Source organism: Podarcis liolepis (genome assembly GCF_965112155.1).
Source record: "Podarcis liolepis genome assembly, chromosome: 2".
In the NCBI taxonomy this organism is placed as follows: Eukaryota; Metazoa; Chordata; class Lepidosauria; order Squamata; family Lacertidae; genus Podarcis; species Podarcis liolepis.
In genome coordinates, this window is record NC_139555.1 from 19,507,999 (window position 1) to 19,526,436 (window position 18,438).

The window sequence follows — 18,438 nt, forward strand, 5'->3', positions numbered from 1 at the left end:
TGAATCTGTTAACCCTCTATCTCCCAGTGTTTCTTCTCCTAGCTGTTCTCCATCCAGTGTTTCCCAGCTTCTGATTTCCGAACTATGCCCCTCTGTAAACCACTGTTCCAAGTCTATACTGTCTTCCTGCTCCTGGGAAGATTCAAGATCCAGATTAGGGGGAGGGGGTTTCACAGCGTTCTGATCAAGGACAAACTTAAAAAAACAGGCTTATTGGCCAACTCTGTCCGGAGCCAGGAGACGATGAGAGCAAAGAAACTCTCTGCGTGGCTCCCTTTCCTCTGCCGCATTTCACATTGCTTATTTCTTTCACTCAACAGACTGGAAAGACTACGATGGCCGAGAGCCTAGGCACAGGGGACAGATCGAGGCTCTGGAACGTTTGCTGCAGCAGGTTAGGGCATCTCGTCCGAGTTACAGTTGCCGAGGTAAGGATAAAGTATCCTCCGTGGGGTAGGGCACCAGGCGAAGTCTCCGTGGCGCCTGTAATTTTAGCAGCTTCCTATCTGGGCCATACTGTCTCATTCATCAAGAAAGAGAAAGATATTAATATTGGCCCATCTGGAATCACTTTAGCAGACTATCTCGCTCTTCTTGCCTCTCCCAATTGGCAACGCGGCAAACATTTGAAGAGAAGCTTTCGCCAAAGCCTCTCTCTCATTTCTCTCTCTCTCTCTCTCTCTCTCTCTCTCTCTCTCCTGCCCAGTAAATTGTTTCAGATCACAAACACCAATTAATATGTTTAAAGACTTCCTGGCAAAGACAGATAACAGGCCTTAACGGGGCTGGTAATAATAATAATAATAATAATAATAATAATAATAATAATAATAATACATTTTTATTTATACCCCGCCCTTCCCGGTTCAGACAACTGGGCTCAGGGCGGCCAACAACAAATTTAAAACACTTAATTAATGCAACAAAAAAACAGGATAAAAGACAGTATAAAACGTGAATAACAATCAATTCAGAATTCAAAAATCAATTTAAGGGGAAAATCCATCCAATAAACATTAGATGATCACCAGGGCTAGCTGGCTAAATTAGTCCTTTTAGGGCCAGCGAGGAGACCAGGGGAGAATTAGCTGTGGGGGTGCCATATTTTTGTGGACACTTGGGCAAGAGGCGGCCCGTGGTTCCTTCGCACCCCAACGGCATGTGAAAAAAGAGGTGTTGCCCCAGAGCATGTACAAAGTGCTTTTCCTTACCATTGCATGTCCGCAGCCAGCCTCTCACAGCAAGTGAGGTTTGTGGGAGGAGACATTCCGCCGCCCTCAAACTCGAGCAATAAATTGCTATAATAGATATACACTAGCAGGGAAGATGGCAGCAGGGTTCAATGATGGGTAAAGTAAAGGTAAAGGGACCCCTGACCATTAGGTCCAGTCGTGACCAACTCTGGGGTTGCGGCGCTCATCTCACTTTATTGGCCAAGGGAGCCGGTGTACAGCTTCCGGGTCATGTGGCTGGCAAGACTACTCCACTTCTGGCAAACCAGAGCAGCGCACGGAAACGCCGTTTACCTTTCCGCTGGAGCGGTACCTATTTATCTACTTGCACTTTGGCGTGCTTTCAAACTGCGAGTTTGGCAGAAGTTGGGACCGAGCAATGGGAGCTCACCCCGTCGCGGGGATTCGAACCGCCGACCTTCTGATCGGCAAGTCCTAGGCTCTGTGGTTTAACCCACAGCGCCACCCACGTCCCTTAATGATTGGTAATTTATGGTCATTTTCTGACTCCACCCATTACTGCTGCTGGCCGTGGTTTTAACTTTTAATATTGTGTGTTACAACCTTTGGACTGAACGAAAGCAGTGTTGCTGCTGCCAGCAAAACAGGTGCTATAAATTCTCTAGGAAGCCATTCCAACTTGTAATGAAAAAGAGGCACCCTAATGAGTGCGGGGAAAAGGCAAAATTGCTGCATTTTAAATGAAACTGTCTCCCCCGTTCCCTTAGATGTAGAGACAGTTTAAAGCCCAGCAAGTTCTCTGTTCTTCATTCACGGAAGACAACGTCCCTTTGAAAACCAGGGCAGCAGCTTGAGATACGTTCCAAAAGCCCATGTTCTCTGTGAGCTGTTGAAATGCGATTAAAATTGTTTAATTACCTCCCCCCCCCAAAAAAAAAATATAAATGTTTTTCTTGAAATTATGGCTTTGTGACAAAGGAACTTCAAACACCCCCCCCTGCTTTTTTAATAGGAGAAATCAAATTATTACAGAGTTCTGATTGTACTCCCCTCTCTACTGTCTCGCCTTGGCAGATTCTGCACAAGGAGCCCTCGATTCTTATGTGTGCAAATATGCAACAATGCAGACTAGCAAAGGTCTGCGTGTTCCTTTGCTGTAACTATGGCAACATACGCTCAATGCAAAAATGCCCTTTTGAAAAAGGAAAGGAATGTTGCATGGAAATAAGTGCTTCTTTCCCCCTTCCCTCCTTGCCACCTTCTAACTAGGGTCCCCGTAAAGCAATCTGTTTTATAATGCGTCCTATTGAAAACCATTCTTTTTCCTGGCTGCTCTTTGTTATACTTTTGTGGCGCCTGCCACAGTGATGTGCGAACTCACTGTAGTGAGCATATGTGCAATTTGACATTCTGAAATGCGTTACGACGGTGGTTGGGTGAGCAATTCGCACCACCTCTCTCTGGTGTAACCTCGACAGGAGTGAAAAGCTTTTTCAGCCTGAAGACAACATTGGATTTTGAAACACTGACCCAAGACCATATATTGTGGTGGGTGGGGCCAGAGAGGAAATCTGGCGGAGCAGCGTACATAAATTTTATCACTGTGCAGCAAGCTACTTTCTTTTCCTTCTTTTGAAAATGATTTTTATTTGATTTTACAAGCATAGAGTTATAAGATCCCCTCCATGGGTCTTATTGCCAACATTTTCAACTGCATGTTATTTCCTAATCCATATTTTGTACCTATCCATTTTGTCCATAGTGTTTGTTACATTACACGTGTTATTAGAATCCTGCTAATGTTTTCATCTGCTTACAGTGGTCTCCTAAATAAATTATAATTTCCCCCCATTCCTTCTTAAAGTTTTTGTCTTCTTGGTGCCTGAGCTTTCCAGGCAGTTTTGCCATTTCAGCGTAGTCCAACAGCTTAGTTTGCCATTCCTCTCTGGAAGTGACCTTGTCTTCTTTCCACGTCTGGGCTAGTAGCATCCGTGTGGCTGTTGTCACATACATAAAGAGTCTTTTCTACTCCTTTGGAATATCGGTACCTACTATTCCTAATTAGAAAGCATCTGGGGTTTTTTTAAATAAAAGTTATTTTAAACATTTTTTTCAATTAATTATATATCATATCCCAGAATGCTTTTATTTCTTTACATGACCACCACATATGATAAAAGGTACCTTCTTTTTCTTTACATTTCCAGCAGATGTTTGTACTTGTCTAATACATTTTTGCTAACTTACTAGGAGTCAATTACCACCTGTACATCCTTTTCATATAGTTTTCTTTCAGCGTGCAACATGCTGAGAATTTCAAATCAGTTTTCTATAACCTTTCCCAATCTAAAAGTTGAATGTTGTGCCCCCAAGTCCCTCGCCCAGTGTATCATTATGGATTTAACCTGTTCATCTTTTGTATACCATTCCAGGGCCCTAGTCTCTTGTGACAGAGTGTTCCACCAAGTCGGGGCCGGTACTGAAAAGGCCCTGACCCTAGTTGAAACCAATCTAACCTCCTTGAGGCTCGGGACCTCCAAAATGTTGTTATTTATGAACCTTAAGGTCCTCCGCAGGGGATACCAGGGGAAGCACTCCCGTAGGTATGAGGGTCCTAGGCCACATAGGGCTTTAATGGTCAAAACCAGCACCTTAAACCTGACCCTGCACTCCACCTAGAGCCAGTGCAGCTGGTAAAGACAGTTGGGTGGCACCTTGCAGCCAAGCCCTGCAGCCAAGCTGGTGCCAAATGTATCGTTCTGTTTTCCTTTGGACCACTCCCAGCAAGGCTGAGAAGGTGATCTTGTTATCTGGGCAGCCCAGGAGCTATATACACAATGCTCAGGATGGCACCCAAGCACTGCTGGAACAGAGGCTTGGCTTCACATCCAGATGCACACTCCATTGTCTCTCGAGACAGACGGATGCCAACAACAACGTATCGTCTCTGTTTGGGCAGCTCCTTTGCACAATTGCACCTGCGTGAGAGGGGAGAGAGCAGCAGCCCTGTCAAGTCCTCATCACGCAGTCCGCACAATTCTCCTGTGTTCTGTGGGTCGCCTCTGAAGAAGAGAGGCTGCTTTAAGGACATAGGGCCTCTGAACAGAACTCATATCAAGTTGACCCTAGGAGACAACGATGTAAACAACCTCACACAAACATCTCCAGGAAAACCTTTGACAACTCTGGCATCCCGGCTGCATTTTAGAGGCTCTGCAAACAGATCTGCTGTGGCTTTAGAATTCACTTTGTAATTTGCCGTTATCCTTGGGAGAGAGAGAAAGGGCTTTGGTTTCCAAAGTTTAATCTCCGGTGGGGGGAAACATGGATGATTACAAGCAACAAAGTCACCCATTTGTCTTCATAAGTAGCGTAACCAGGTTACTACAATTACAGATTGCTTGGCATTGTATGGGCCTAAGGTTGAAGAAGTTTTTTCCTCCTCCGCCCAGCCCAGCCCAGCCCAGTTTTCGTCCTTCTCCAATCATACATTTCAAATCAACTCTTTGTAGTTCAGCGTATCGTTGTGATGATCTAAGGTAGGAAGGGGAGAAATCAAAACTTTTCATTGTAATGCTTACCCTTTGTTTTGTTTTTTTCGGTGGCACTTGTCCAGCAAAATACTGAGGGACTAAGTCCGAAGCTAATCCTTAAAAATGTGTGAATAGTAATTTGATCTGGGAGCTGCGGAACCAGCCCTTACCTCATTTGGCAAAGGGCAGAGGGGTTGGCTTTGGACGGCAGGCTGTTTCAAGGCAAGGTTGGAACGGAGCCAGAGCTTGCCCACATCTAGGGGCCTATTCTCATTACCCTCTCTGGGCATGACGGCCCACAAGCCTTCATCAGCATGTGGGCTGGCTTTTAGCTGTGCTGCTGTATGCTAAGTTATACGAATGCCGGTGTCCTGAACAGAAGCCACCGCAGAGCAGAGACTCTCATGTTGCAGTTGCAATAGGAAGTCGGTGGGCAATGTTGCACAGCTGCTCCTGTGCAGATTATTGACATTCTTATGTGTCGAAATGTTGTTACAGAGAACGTTGGAATACAGTGGTACCTCGGGTTACATATGCTTCAGGTTACAGACATTTCAGGTTACACACTCCGCTAACCCAGAAATAGTGCTTCAGGTTAAGAACTTTGCTTCAGGATGAGAACAGAAATGGTGCTCCGGCGGCGTGGCAGCAGCAGGAGGCCCCATTAACTAATGTGGTGCTTCAGGTTAAGAACAGTTTCAGGTTAAGTACGGACCTCCGGAACGAATTAAGTACTTAACCCGAGGTACCACTGTACAGTGGTACCTTGGTTTACGAACTTAATCCATCCCGGAAGTCCGTTCTTAAACCCAAAACCATTCTTAATCTGAGGCGTGTTTTCCCTAAGGAGGCCTCCCGCCACCAGTGCCCTTCCATCATTCAGATTCCGTTCTTAGACCAAGGTAAAGTTCGCAAACCGGGACACTACTTCTGGTTTTGTGGAGTTCATAAACCGAATCGTTCTTAAACAGGACTATTCTTAAACCGAGGTACCACTGTATTGGAATGCTGGAAACATGTCTGTTTCTCAGATTTTGAACCCAGAGACACCTCTCTCTCTCTCTCTCTCTCTCTCTCTCTCTCTCTCTCTCTCTCTCATCTATCTATCATTTATCTATTTTGACTTAAATTAGGGACACACTTCTTCCTTAGGCCCTGTCCACATTAGAGATGAAAGAATCTGGTAATTTTGGTTCTCCAAATTTCTCATTTCTCCAGTATTAAAACCAGTTCTTCGCATTTCTGCAGCAATTTGCATTTTCCTCCTAAAATCCTCATGAAAACGACATAATCCTCTTGAGAACTACATATCTTTCAAAAGATGTTTGAAGGCAGCCCTGTATCAGGAAGTTTTTAATGTTTGATGTTTTGTTATGTGCTGGAAGCCACCCAGAGTGGCTGGGACAACCCAGCCAGATGGGGTATAAATAATAGAATTATTATTATTATTATTATTATTATTATTATTATTATTATTATTATTATTATTTATTACAGTGGAAACATGTCTCAGACCAGCAGACTTGGGTCAAGGTTTGCAGACGAAGCTTGCCCCAGTGCAAGGTTTCCCATACTTGGGTCTCCAGCTCTTTTTGGACTGCAACTCCCATCATCCCTAGCTAGCAGGACTAGTGGTCAGGGATGATGGGAATTGTAGTCCAGAAACAGTTGGAGATCTAGGTTTGGGAAACCCTGCCCTCGTGTTTAAAGCAGGCATAGGCAGACTCAGCCCTCCAGATGTTTTGGGACTACAACTCCCATCATCCCTAGCTAACGGGACCAGTGGTCAGGGATGATGGGATTGTAGTCCCAAAACATCTGGAGGGCTGAGTTTCCCTATGCCTGGTTTAAAGGATCATGTAGGCTGTCTCATCTTTGCTGGCTTGCTTCTCTTTCCATCCCTACGGCATCTTCCACTGCTGCGATCAAGTTTGCTCTTTAAAATGTGCCCTCTGTGAATGACGCCAAACCTATTTTGCCAAACCTCCGATTTATCTGCCAGACATCTTCCCAGGATTCCCTTCCCTCTCACTTTCCCAGATCAGTTATATTGTTGGTTTTAACGCAGTGAGACGACAAAGCCAAATTATATGGACCACCTGCAAACCAACTTCTTGAGCTGCTTAGCACAGAACAGGTTTTTGAGTGTTTCTTTGGAGGGCGGCAAAAATGAGCTCAGCCTTTACCAGCCGGGTGCCCTCTGAATGCCCTGGTTTGCAAAGGCTACTCGAAGCCCCAGTCTGCCTAATCTTTGCGCTGCTCACTTCAGCCTTTGCACAAAGGTGTTTCCCCCCCCCCCCCCCGCTTCTGTGGCCTTATCATTTATTGATGCAGCTTTGCATCTGAATATCGTTTTGCTGCCATGCAATTAGTACCATGCCACGTTATTTATTACCTAATTAAATGGCAGGCCATTGAAATGCCTTCTTCCCGTGACTCCCAAATTATTATTATTACACATATGTGGGCATATAATCCCACTTCGGTATTTCTTGTCCCTGTTTATACAAGATTGTAAAAACAAAAGCAATCAACAGGGTGGAAATAATTGCCACAGTTTTTGTATGCGGATCATTTCGCAGTGGCCATTAAAACGCTGATGGAGTGGAGCCAAACCATTTGACTAGCGAAACGGGTTGCTTTCCGCACTTTAAATCCACCCTGTTTACTTTAGTAGTATGATTACTTGATATTTCTTGATGTATTAAGGTGCATTCTCTTCAGAAAGACAAGACTCCCTCATACAGGCATGCTCTTAACTTATCTGAGGTTGCAGGCAAATAACATACTTAAAACTCATTTGCTTCCAAGCTAAGAGTAAGTATGAATGATCCTACCAAGGCACCTGCTACGTAGAGTTGCCATATTTCAAAAAGTGAAGATTCAGAATCTACACACAAACAAAATGAAGTTTTTGAGATATTTCTATTTCTATTTTATTTATTTATTTTAATTTTATTAACATATAAAACACATACATATACATTTACATAATACACATACACAACACACTACCTTATTTTCATAACATAAAACATACCTGCATTACTCTATATAATACCTGCCTATACTGTACATCTCCTGCCAACCTAGCAGTTCAAAAGCACGTCAAAGTGCAAGTAGATAAATAGGGGGAAGGTAAACGGTGTTTCCGTGTGCTGCTCTGGTTCACCAGAAGCAGCTTAGTCATGCTGGCCACATGACCCGGAAGCTGTCTGCGGACAAACGCCGGCTCCCTCGGCCTATAGAGCGAGATGAGCTCGCAACCCCAGAGTCGGTCACGACTGGACCTAATGGTCAGGAGTCCCTTTACCTTTACCTTTATACTGTACATATCAACATACCTACACACCTACCCCACACGGACACCCACCAAGTGACTTGACTTCCAGCCATTGTTGTTACGCTACTTTATTTTGAGATATTTTTAAGGAAATTCACCAAAAAACCAGCACTTCTGACATGGATGTGGGAATGTTCAGGGTAGGAAGAGGGGATATACGATTAATTAATATCCTTCCTAACTTGCGCTAGCAAGTTCCTTTACTTAGCAGAGTTTACATTCCCCTTTTTACATGCACAGCAGATAGCTGGTTGCAGGCTCGTGTAAGCCTCTCACTATTATACAATTCAATCTGTCTCAGATTGAATTGTACATTCCTAATAAGTTCCCTTGAATCCCTCTTAAAAGAATAAAGACGCCACAATCTTATTCAAAGTCAATAAAAGAAGTTTACTTACATCAGTTCACAGTTGGATCCCTGAAGGCAGACTTAGTTACAAATATGTAAATGTGGATCTACCCCATATGGGGGGATAATCCCAGGAGGAACAGGAAGTTTCGACTAGCTGGACCAAACATCCCTTTGCATGGCCACTCTAGGAAAACAAGGAATGTTGTATTTGACTGCTTCTCATGGATCACATCCCACAATGGGTTGCCATACATCCCGAACATTTTCGTGATTTTCGGAAATTCCGTCCAAACACTTATTTCCAACCGACGAATCCCAGATGTGCCCAGGAAAACCCAGACTTATGGCAGTCCTACTGTTATAACTCCCCCCCCCCCAAAAAAAACCCTTGTCTCTACAAAGCACTGCACAAATCTATGCACTTCAGGTTTCCTCAAAATCAACACATTTTGGTGGCCAAGCTATCCCCTTCCAGGAAGGGAATTATTTATCAGCATCTGAATGTTCTTTATATTTGCATTAGGATAATGATGCTAAATTTATGCCTCATTTCTGTCGCCTTCTTCAATGTGCAAATTAGGGTGCAAATGTATTCATATTCTTTTAAGAAAAAAATTGCTGAATGCACATATGGTTTTGGACATACGTGTTCAGAATTGTTAAGGAGAGGCAGTCGGATGCCTCCTTCCATGTGACAAGTTTAGGAAAAAATTCTTTTGAGAATTCACCAAAAAAATAGGTGTCAGGGTCCGTCCGTCCCCCCCCCCCACCCGTCCTTCTCCTTCAGCAAAGAAAGGTAAGCCTGACAACATTTTCAAATTTAATCTGGATCCTCCTCGTGCAACCTTTGATCTTGCCAATCAAAACAATGGGGCTTTGTAAAGCGGAATAATCAATCTGCCGCAGGAAAAGGATTCAGTAGCTGCTATCTAGTTATTGTTCCTTTCCAGAGCAGACAAATTGAATAGTGAGATCTGCCAGGGCACACATGATTCTCCAGTCTGTCCTTTACACTGGCATTAATGGAGAGTGATTGCTACTGGAATCTGATTGCCCTAAATTCCATCATTCAAAGCGCAGTTTCGGAGCACGGCATGAAACAAGTGTTTTAAATGGGGGGGTGGCTTTTCCAGACCCTCCAAGTGTCCCTATTTTCTAGGGACAGTCCCCAGATTTACAGAAGACATCCTGGTTCCTGATTTGATCCTGGAAGGTACAGTTTTCTTTAGGACACCCCTATATTCAGCAAAGAAATGTTGGACAGTATGGAGGTATGAGACCCCCAAGCCTTCATAGCTACATCAGCTTCATAAAATAGTAGATGGGGCCTTGAGGGTCATCTAGTCCAACCCCCTGCAATGCAGGAAAATGCAGCTGCCCCATACAGGGATCAAACCTGAAACCTAGGCATTATCAGCTGTAACTAACTAAGCTATCCCCTGCCTGGGCCAAGGAGATAAGTAACTATACAACCTTTAGAAGACAACTGAAGGCAGCCCTGTGTAGGGATGTTTTACTATTTAATGTTTTATTATGTCTTTATATACAGTGGTGCCTCGGGTTAAGAACTTAATTCGTTCTGGAGGTCCATTCTTAACCTGAAACTGTTCTTAACCTGAGGTACCACTTTAGCTAATGGGGCCTCCTGCCGCCGCCGCACCGCCGCCAGGTGATTTCTGTTCTCATCCTGAGGTAAAGATCTTAACCCGAGGTGCTATTTATGGGTTAGCGGAGTCTGTAACCTGAAGCATCTGTAACCCAAGGTACCACTGTATGTTGGAAGACGCCCACAGTAGCTTTAGGGATATCCTGTTCAATACCAACCATTTTATTATTTATTTATTTATTTATTTATTTATTTATTATTTATCATTTATTATTTATTATTAACCCCACCTATCTGACTGGGTTGCCCCAGCCACACTAAATATTTTTTAAAAAGTCTAGTCTATACAGGGCTGCCTTCAATCCACTGGCAGACGAAGGGGGCGGGGGGTGGTTCGCCCTGAGTGCTATCCCGGAGGGGTTACATTGTGGCCGTACCGCCCCCACCCTGGGACACTTGGTGCTTTCCACGCACCCCCGGGACACTCGTCGCGCTTCGCGCATGCCCCGGGGCGCACACCACTTGATGCACACACCCCTGACACATACCATGCCCCCCGCGGGCGCAGTGCTACGCCCCCTGGGATGCACACCACACCCCCTGGGATGTGCGCCAGCCACGCCCCTGGACGTACGCCGCTCCAGTTGCCGGAGCAAGTAGTTCCCCCACTGCTTCAAGGTTTTTGAAAGGTTGTATAGCTACTTATCTCCATGGCTCGGGGGTAGGGTTGGTGTAGTGGTTAAGAGCGGTAGACTCGTAATCTGGTGAACTGGGTTCGCTTCCCTGCTCCTTCACATGCAGCTGCTGGGTGACCTTGGGCTATTCACACTTCTCTGAAGTCTCTCAGCCTCACTCACCTCACAGAGTGTTTGTTGTGGGGGAGGAAGGGAAAGGAGAATGTTAGCCGCTTGGAGACTCCTAAGGGTAGTGATAAAGCGGGATATCAAATCCAAACTCTTCTTCTTCTTCTTCTTCTTGGGTTGCCACCTGTCCTATATAACACAGGATTGTCCTGTATTTCAATGTAAAATGCTACTTCCTGTATTGAAACAGCTTTGTCCTGTATTTCTCTCTCTGCCATGTTAGGGATCCTCTGCAAATGCATGTGTGAAATGTCATGTATTTAAGCTCTCAGTAGCCAAGCAGACAGATTTACAAATTCGTGTCTGTGTCTGTGTGTGTGTGACAAATTCCAGAGGGACCGCCCTGTTAAGCTGCAATGGATTGCTTTGAAGTCACTTCAGCACCAGGTGGTGGTGGGGGAATCGTTCCCCAACTGCCCCACCCCACCCTATCCTGTATTTTGCCAGAACAAAGGTGGCAACCCTACTTGGGGGTCACATAACTCCATACCCTCAGGTGAAAATAGGAACGTCCTACCATAACTTCCAACATTTCTCCGATGGAAATAGGGACATTCTAAGGAAAAACGGGACATTCTGGCAACAAATCAGAAGGCTTCTGTAAATCCATGACTGTCCCTGGAAAATAGGGGCACTTGGAGGGTCTCTGGTCTCAAAAAAAATAATAATATGTGCTGCCTAATATTTCTGCAAAACTCAAAATCACACCTCTCTCTCTCTCTCTTTTCTGTTGTTCATTTGTTTCTTTTTCATTCGCGTCTCCAGAGAGTTCTAAATTGCAGAATGCAGGTCGCAAGCAATCTGTCTCAAGAAGCCTGAAGCACCTCTTCCATTCTTCAAACAAGTTTGTGAAGACTTTGAAAAGGTTTGTCTGGTGTGGCAGAATCTGAACTACGTAGCCAGAGCTCCCAAGAGCTTCTCTCTTACGTAAGCCTAGGCCTGATTTCAGAAAGTACTCAGCACTGAGAAAGAAAAATATTGAGTGCCAGGGCAACAGTCACATAGAAAAAGGCTTCACCGGGTGACATTGGTGAAGCAAGGAAAGTCATTGAGGAGCAGACATCCTCTGAGAAGGGTCAAGGCATGACCTTCAGATCTTACAGGATTTGGTAAATTAAAAGTCTGACTTGGGCTGCAGTCATGGCTTCCCCCAAAGAATTCTGGGGGCTGTAGTTTTATAAGGATGTTGAATGTTGCTAGGAAACCCCTATTTCCCTCTCAGAGCTACAATTCTCAGAGCTGTTTAGAGATCAAAATGTCTTCCCAGGAAACTGGGAGTTTTAAGTTGGGGGGGGGCACAGGGGATAGTGGTCTGAACAACTGTAATCACCTTTAATAATCTGCAGTTTCCAAGAGTTGCTGGTGGGAATCATGCCATTTTGGTACGATACTGCTTTCAATGTCTAGCGCAGAAGGCTGCAAACTGGGCATACTTCCCTGGGAGTAAGTCCTATTGAATTCAACAGGATTGTATACCCTCCAACATTTCTCTGATGGAAATAGGGACATCCTATTCCATCACCATCGTAATTTTATTATACGCCGCCCAGTTGACTGGGTTAACCCAGCCACACTGGGCGGCTTCCAACATATATGAAAACATAATAATGCATTAAACATTTTTTTTTAAACTTCCCTATACAGGACTGCCTTCAAATGTCTTGTAAAGGTTGCATAGTTACTTACCTCCTTGGCTTGGGGATCACATAATTCCATACCATCCAATATTTCTCCAATGAAAATAAAGGTAAAGGTACCCCTGACCATTAGGTCCAGTCGCGGACGACTCTGGGGTTGCGGTGCTCATCTCGCTCTATGGGTCGAGGGAGCCAGCGTTTGTCTGCAGACAACAGTCATGTGGCCCCCATAACTAAGCCGCTTCTGGCGAACCAGAGCAGCGCACGGAGACGCCGTTTACCTTCCCGCCGGAGTGGTACCTATTTATCTACTTGCACTTTGTGTGCTTTCGAACTGTAGGTTGGCAGGAGCAGGGACCAAGCAACTGGAGCTCACCCCGTCGCAGGGATTCGAACCACCGACCTTCTGATCGGCAAGCCCTAGGCTCTGTGGTTTAGACCACAGCGCCACCTGCATCCCTCCAATGAAAATAGGGACATCCTAAAGAAATGCAGGACATTATGGGATCGAATCAGAAACAGCTTCTGTAAATCCAATACTGTCCCTGGACAATAGGGACACTTGGAGGGTTTGGAATTCACTTCTGGGTGGTAAAACAAAGGATGAGAGACAAACTGTTGAACAGCTCAGATTGTCAGGACATCCTTCCCGATGTTTAACGCAAAACCTTTTGCTGTCCTTTGGGCCTTACTCTCTGGAGCGACGGAAAACAAATTTGTTCCATGGTCTTTTATGTGATAGCAGCCCTTTTGATATCTGGGGATGGCACTGATGTTTCCCTTTGATGAAAATGAATGACTTCCTGGGCTTGCTTTGCTTTAAAAATGACAGTAGAAAGCCATTTGAATGCTTTCTTCCTGATCAAACCCATATCTGAGATTCCTTAATATTTTTGGCTGTCCTCCCCTGTCCCAGTATAACCTGCCTGCCTCTGGAAGCTTTGGTCTCTGTGAATGAAAGTTATGCACAGGGCTGGATTCTGTCTTCTTTCATCACTGAGAGTGCTTGGTTTGTCGTCCCCCCCCCCTTTGTATTTTGATAAGAGGCTAGTTCTTTCCAAAAAGCTCCCAGGAGGTTCTTCAATTCACTAAATCCACTGATTAATGTATGTAGCTAATTACAAACGTAAATATTTAAAGGGAATGAATTTTATGTAAACAGTGCCACAGATACGCTGAACAAAATGATGCTCTGTTGCACTAGTGCACATCCAAAATAACCCCATTGATTCGGGTGGTCGCAGCACTGAATCATATTGCTATAAATCAAGAGGTCCTGTGATTAACTCTTTTCACACTGCATTCTGGGGGACCTTTGGAAGCTTATTAGGGGTGAAAAAAATAGGGAATGGCAGACAAGTTCCCCTTAAAGACAGCTTCCCAGGGCTTGTTTTCCCAGCCAGAACTTAACAGAACTCAGTTCCAGAACCACTCAGATGGGCACCATTGCCATTGTAAGAGAACAAGTTCATTGTGAGTTCCAGCACCAATTTTTCAAGAAGAATAGCATTGAGCTTGCCTCCCCACAAACAATCATCTCGGACCCTCCAAGTGTCCCTATTTTCCAGGAACAGTCCCACTTTCTGATTTGATCCTGGAATGTCCCGCTTTGCATTAGGACATCCCTATTTTCATCAGAAAAATGTTGGAGGGAATGGTAGGAAGTCCTATTGTTTTTAATGTTTTAAAATATGTCGGATGCCGCCCAGAGTGGCTGGGGCAACCCAGTCAAGTGGGTGGGGTACTATTATTATTATTATTATTATTATTATTATTATTATTATTATTATTATTGAATAAAGGTAAAGGATAAAGGGATCCCTGACCATTAGGTCCAGTCGTGACCGACTCTGGGGTTGCGGCGCTCATCTCCCTTTATTGGCCAAGGGAGCTGGCGTACAGCTTCTGGGTCATGTGGCCAGCATGACTAAGCCGCTTCTGGCGAACCAGAGCAGCGCACGGAAACGCCATTTACCTTCCCACTGGAGCGGTACCTTTTTATCTACTTGCACTTTGACGTGCTTTCAAACTGCTAGGTTGGCAGGAGCAGGGACTGAGCAATGGGAGCTCACCCCGTCGTGGGGATTCGAACCGCTGACCTTCTGATCAGCAAGCCCTAGGCTCTGTGGTTTAGACCACAGCGCCACCCGCGTCCCTCTATTATTGAATAGGATGTCCCTATTTTCATCAGAGAAATGTTGGATGGTATGCCATTCCCCCCAGGATGTCCTGGGACAACACGATACCCAGGGCCTTCTGGAGCAGTAAAATTATGGGCAAGAGAAGTCTATTGCCTACTGCCACAATGGAAAGGGCAATGAAAAGTTGAAAGTTAGAAAGAGGGGAAATATTAAAACAATGCAAGTAACAAAATCTAATTTGATTTGAATGAGTTACACATTAAATGTACTTTTGATGAATAACTAAACAAATGAATACTCCCTCAATGAAAGCCACTGACTTCTAACACACACACATACATATAATGCTTGATTTCTGAAGGCAGAAAGTAAAAATCCTGCCGTACCACTTGTCTAAACAGAATTGCTATAAAAACTGACATTGTGAGTTGTTTTGCTTATACAGGGAAGGCAGTATCAACTCCAACATATTTGAAGCTATTTTGCAGTATTTGCTGGAATTTAGTTTTGGGATGTTTCTGGGAAATTCTCATTTCTGGGAACGACGAAGTGAAATCTGTTGCTTCAGTCATTTGCGAGGCCAGGATTAGGCAAACAAAATAGCTCTCTCTCTCGCTCTGAAATTCTCTGGCCTTCCCAGAACAGCCTTCGAATCACCTTCTTTTCTCATTTTTCCTCCCTCAGAGGGCTCTATTTAGCTGTGATATTTTATTACAAAGACAATATGTTGGTCACCAACGAAGATCAGATCCCGATTGTGGAAATCGATGATTCTCACGCCAGTTCCATTATGCAAGATTTCCTCTGGTTCACAAAGGTACATTAAACACAGCCTGCCATCTCTTCTTGATCAAACTCAACTGACTGGGTCAGTGCAAGGGGGGCGGCGGTGTCTTGCTTGGAGCGATGCACATAATCTACTTCCTTTTCACCGACAGCCAGGCCCCCTTCTCACCAACATGCATTCCTGTGTTGTGTGAGAATACGTTGTTGTGAGCCAAGTCATACGTATATACTGTAGGGTACTGTAGGTGGAATTGAGACTGCAGAGAAGAGCCAGACATGGTGGGACAGTTTTCTACAGGCTAAATAAAAAGTTAGCCATTGCACCTTCCCTGGGAGGCAGAATGCTTGAACAAACTCAGCTGGAAGAAAGGGATTAGTGGAGGAGAGAAGTTACAAGACTTGTAATCACTGGTGGAGGAAGAGGAGTGCGGGGGGAGTGCACCGCCCCTGGCAGCACGATCCCGGTGGGGTGCCATTGCAGCTGCCCCTCCCGGCCGCGCTGGGCATCCCGCCCCCACAGGCAGTGCACCACACCCCTAGGACACACATCACACCCCCCAGATGCACGCCACGCCCGCAGAACGTGCGCCATGCCCCAGGAGGCGTGCTACGCCCCTGTGGGAGACGCGCCACATTCCCGGGACATGCGTCACACCCCTGGGACATGTGCCACGCCCCCAGGACATGGACCAGCCACACCCCCACCTGCTCTCCGCCCCCCAGTGCCACAGCATGAAGCTCCGCCACTGCTTGTAATTCTGGTGTAGTGCTTGGAACCAAAGTAGATGTTCAAAACTAGAAGGGCTCCCATACCTTAAACCAATAGATAAATCTCTGGCCTTGGTGAGCAAGTATTAACGCTCTGCCTGAAATAAATTCAGTATTAAATAAAGCAACAACAACCCAATGACTTCAAGCTGCAAGAAAGGAGATTCCGACTAAACATATGGAAAAATTTTCTGACAGGAAGAGCTGTTCAACAATGGAACGCACTCCCTCAGAAGGTGGTGGGCTCTCCTTCCTTGGAGGTTTTTAAGCAGAGGTTGGATGGCCAGCTGTCATGGATGCTTTAGCTGAGATTCTGGCATTGCAGGGGGCTGAACTAAATGGCCCTTGATGTCCCTTTCAACTCTATGATTCTATAACCTCAATTAAATTTTTTGGGGGGTTAAAGTAGTTCTTTGAGACGTAACATAGGACGTTTCAAAGCTGTCATTTCTAGGGATTGTCACATTTCTTACTATACAACAGACAACATATCCTCAGTGCCATTAAATAAAAGGTAAAAAGGTAAAGGTAAAGGATCCCTGGACGGTTAAGTCCATTCAAAGGTGACTATGGGGATGTGGCGCTCATCTCGCTTTCAGTCCAAGGAAGCCGGTGTTTCTCCACAGACAGCTTTCCAGGTCTTGTGGCCAGCATACTAAACTGCTTCTGGTGCAATGGGACACTGTGACGGAAACCAGAGCGCACAGAAATGCTGCTTACCTTCCCGCCACAGTGGTCCCTATTTATCTTCTTGCACTGGCATGCTTTCAACCTGCTAGGTTGGCAGAAGCTAGGACAGAGCAATGGGAGCCCACTCCGTCCTGGGGATTCAAACCACCGACCTTCTGATCGGCAAGCCCAAGAGGCTCAGTGGTTTAGACCACAGCGCCACCCATGCCTTTTTACCTTTACCTAAATAAAGGTCCTACAAAACAAGGAACGAGGCGCTGAAGGGGGCCTACACCATAGGCAAGATATAATTATAGTTAGGGTCACTGAGTGGTGAAGTAGTCAGAGAGCTAGACACCAAGGATCCAATCACCAATGCTCAACCTACCTCACAGAGTTGTTGTGAGGATATATTGGTGAGGGAGGGGAGCTGTGTGCATCACCTAGAGCTCCTTGAAGGACAGGTGGGCTATAAATCAATCCATAGTCTTCTGGTTATGGACCCCCATACTTTCAAACTATTCCTAGAAGACCTTTCATTCATTCATTGCTCCTGTAAAGCAGTTTTGATTTGTCTGGGATTTGACTGAGGGAGCCTCGCCCCATCCCGCTAAGTCTTTGGGCCATAATGGCACAGATGTCCTTTGACAGTATTTTATTGCTTAAAATCCCAAAGGGAAATAGACATGGGACTGGTATTAGCTACAGCTTCATGCTAAAAGGGGGGGGGGGAGAGTCTCAAACAGCTGGCTAGACATTTGTGAAGAGTTAAGAAGTACCAGATGCAAATGTGACCCTCTCCTCTTGTCGCTTCTGGGCCCCACTGACAACACCCAGTGACCTATATTTTAATAGGATGGGTGCGCAGATGGACTGGGAGAGATGTGTGCTGTTCACGTTGGCGAGAGACAACGTCATTCTGATCATTTATTAACAGTGCCACCCACAGAACTACAAAATGAACAGCAGCTTACTTTTTGGGGGAAGAAATAAACCGTCTCTTTCTCTCTTCCCCCACAACCACCCACTCCAAATTTTGCAGCTTTCTTGTATGTGGGATGATATCAGGTGGCTGAGACAAAACATGTCTGTCTCCGTGTCATCATCCACCGCCCTCCAAGCCAGGCAGAAAATGCTCTCTGCAACGGCCCAGTTACAGGTCAGTAGCACCGGTGTATTTTTCGGTCGCAGGTTTCCACAGGTTTATGGCTTCGGAGGGCAGGAGGCTGCCAGCTGTCACTTGCTTCAGCACTTCCTGTCCTCTGGGGGAGAATTATCTTCTGCTGCGGAGCAAGCAGCAGAGTCCGACATGCCAGCCAGAGCTTGCAGGCCGTCAATAACAGAAAGAAAGAAAGAAAGAAAGAAAGAAAGAAAGAAAGAAAGAGAGAGAGAGAGAGAGAGAGAAAGAAAGAAAGAAAGAAAGAAAGAAAGAAAGAAAGAAAGAAAGAAAGAAAGAAAGAAAGAAAGAAAGAAAGAAGCGGGGGAGAAATTAAATGTGACACAGGAAATAAATAGCTCAGGTTACATGCTTAATGTAAGTGAATGGT

General features: G+C 45.2%; 1 protein-coding gene across 4 annotated transcripts in view; it reads left to right on the top strand.

The window, feature by feature from the left end:
• The window catches only part of ANKFN1 (ankyrin repeat and fibronectin type III domain containing 1), a 216,674-nt gene that overhangs the window by 156,026 nt on the left and 42,210 nt on the right, over window positions 1-18,438 (top strand). For all 4 annotated transcript variants that reach the window (XM_083489909.1, XM_083489912.1, XM_083489910.1 and 1 more), the window contains exons 10-13: window positions 321-428; window positions 11,656-11,755; window positions 15,353-15,485; window positions 17,934-18,050. In XM_083489909.1, the coding sequence (XP_083346035.1) occupies window positions 321-428; window positions 11,656-11,755; window positions 15,353-15,485; window positions 17,934-18,050 (458 nt within the window). The remainder of the gene's footprint in view (window positions 1-320; window positions 429-11,655; window positions 11,756-15,352; window positions 15,486-17,933; window positions 18,051-18,438) is intronic.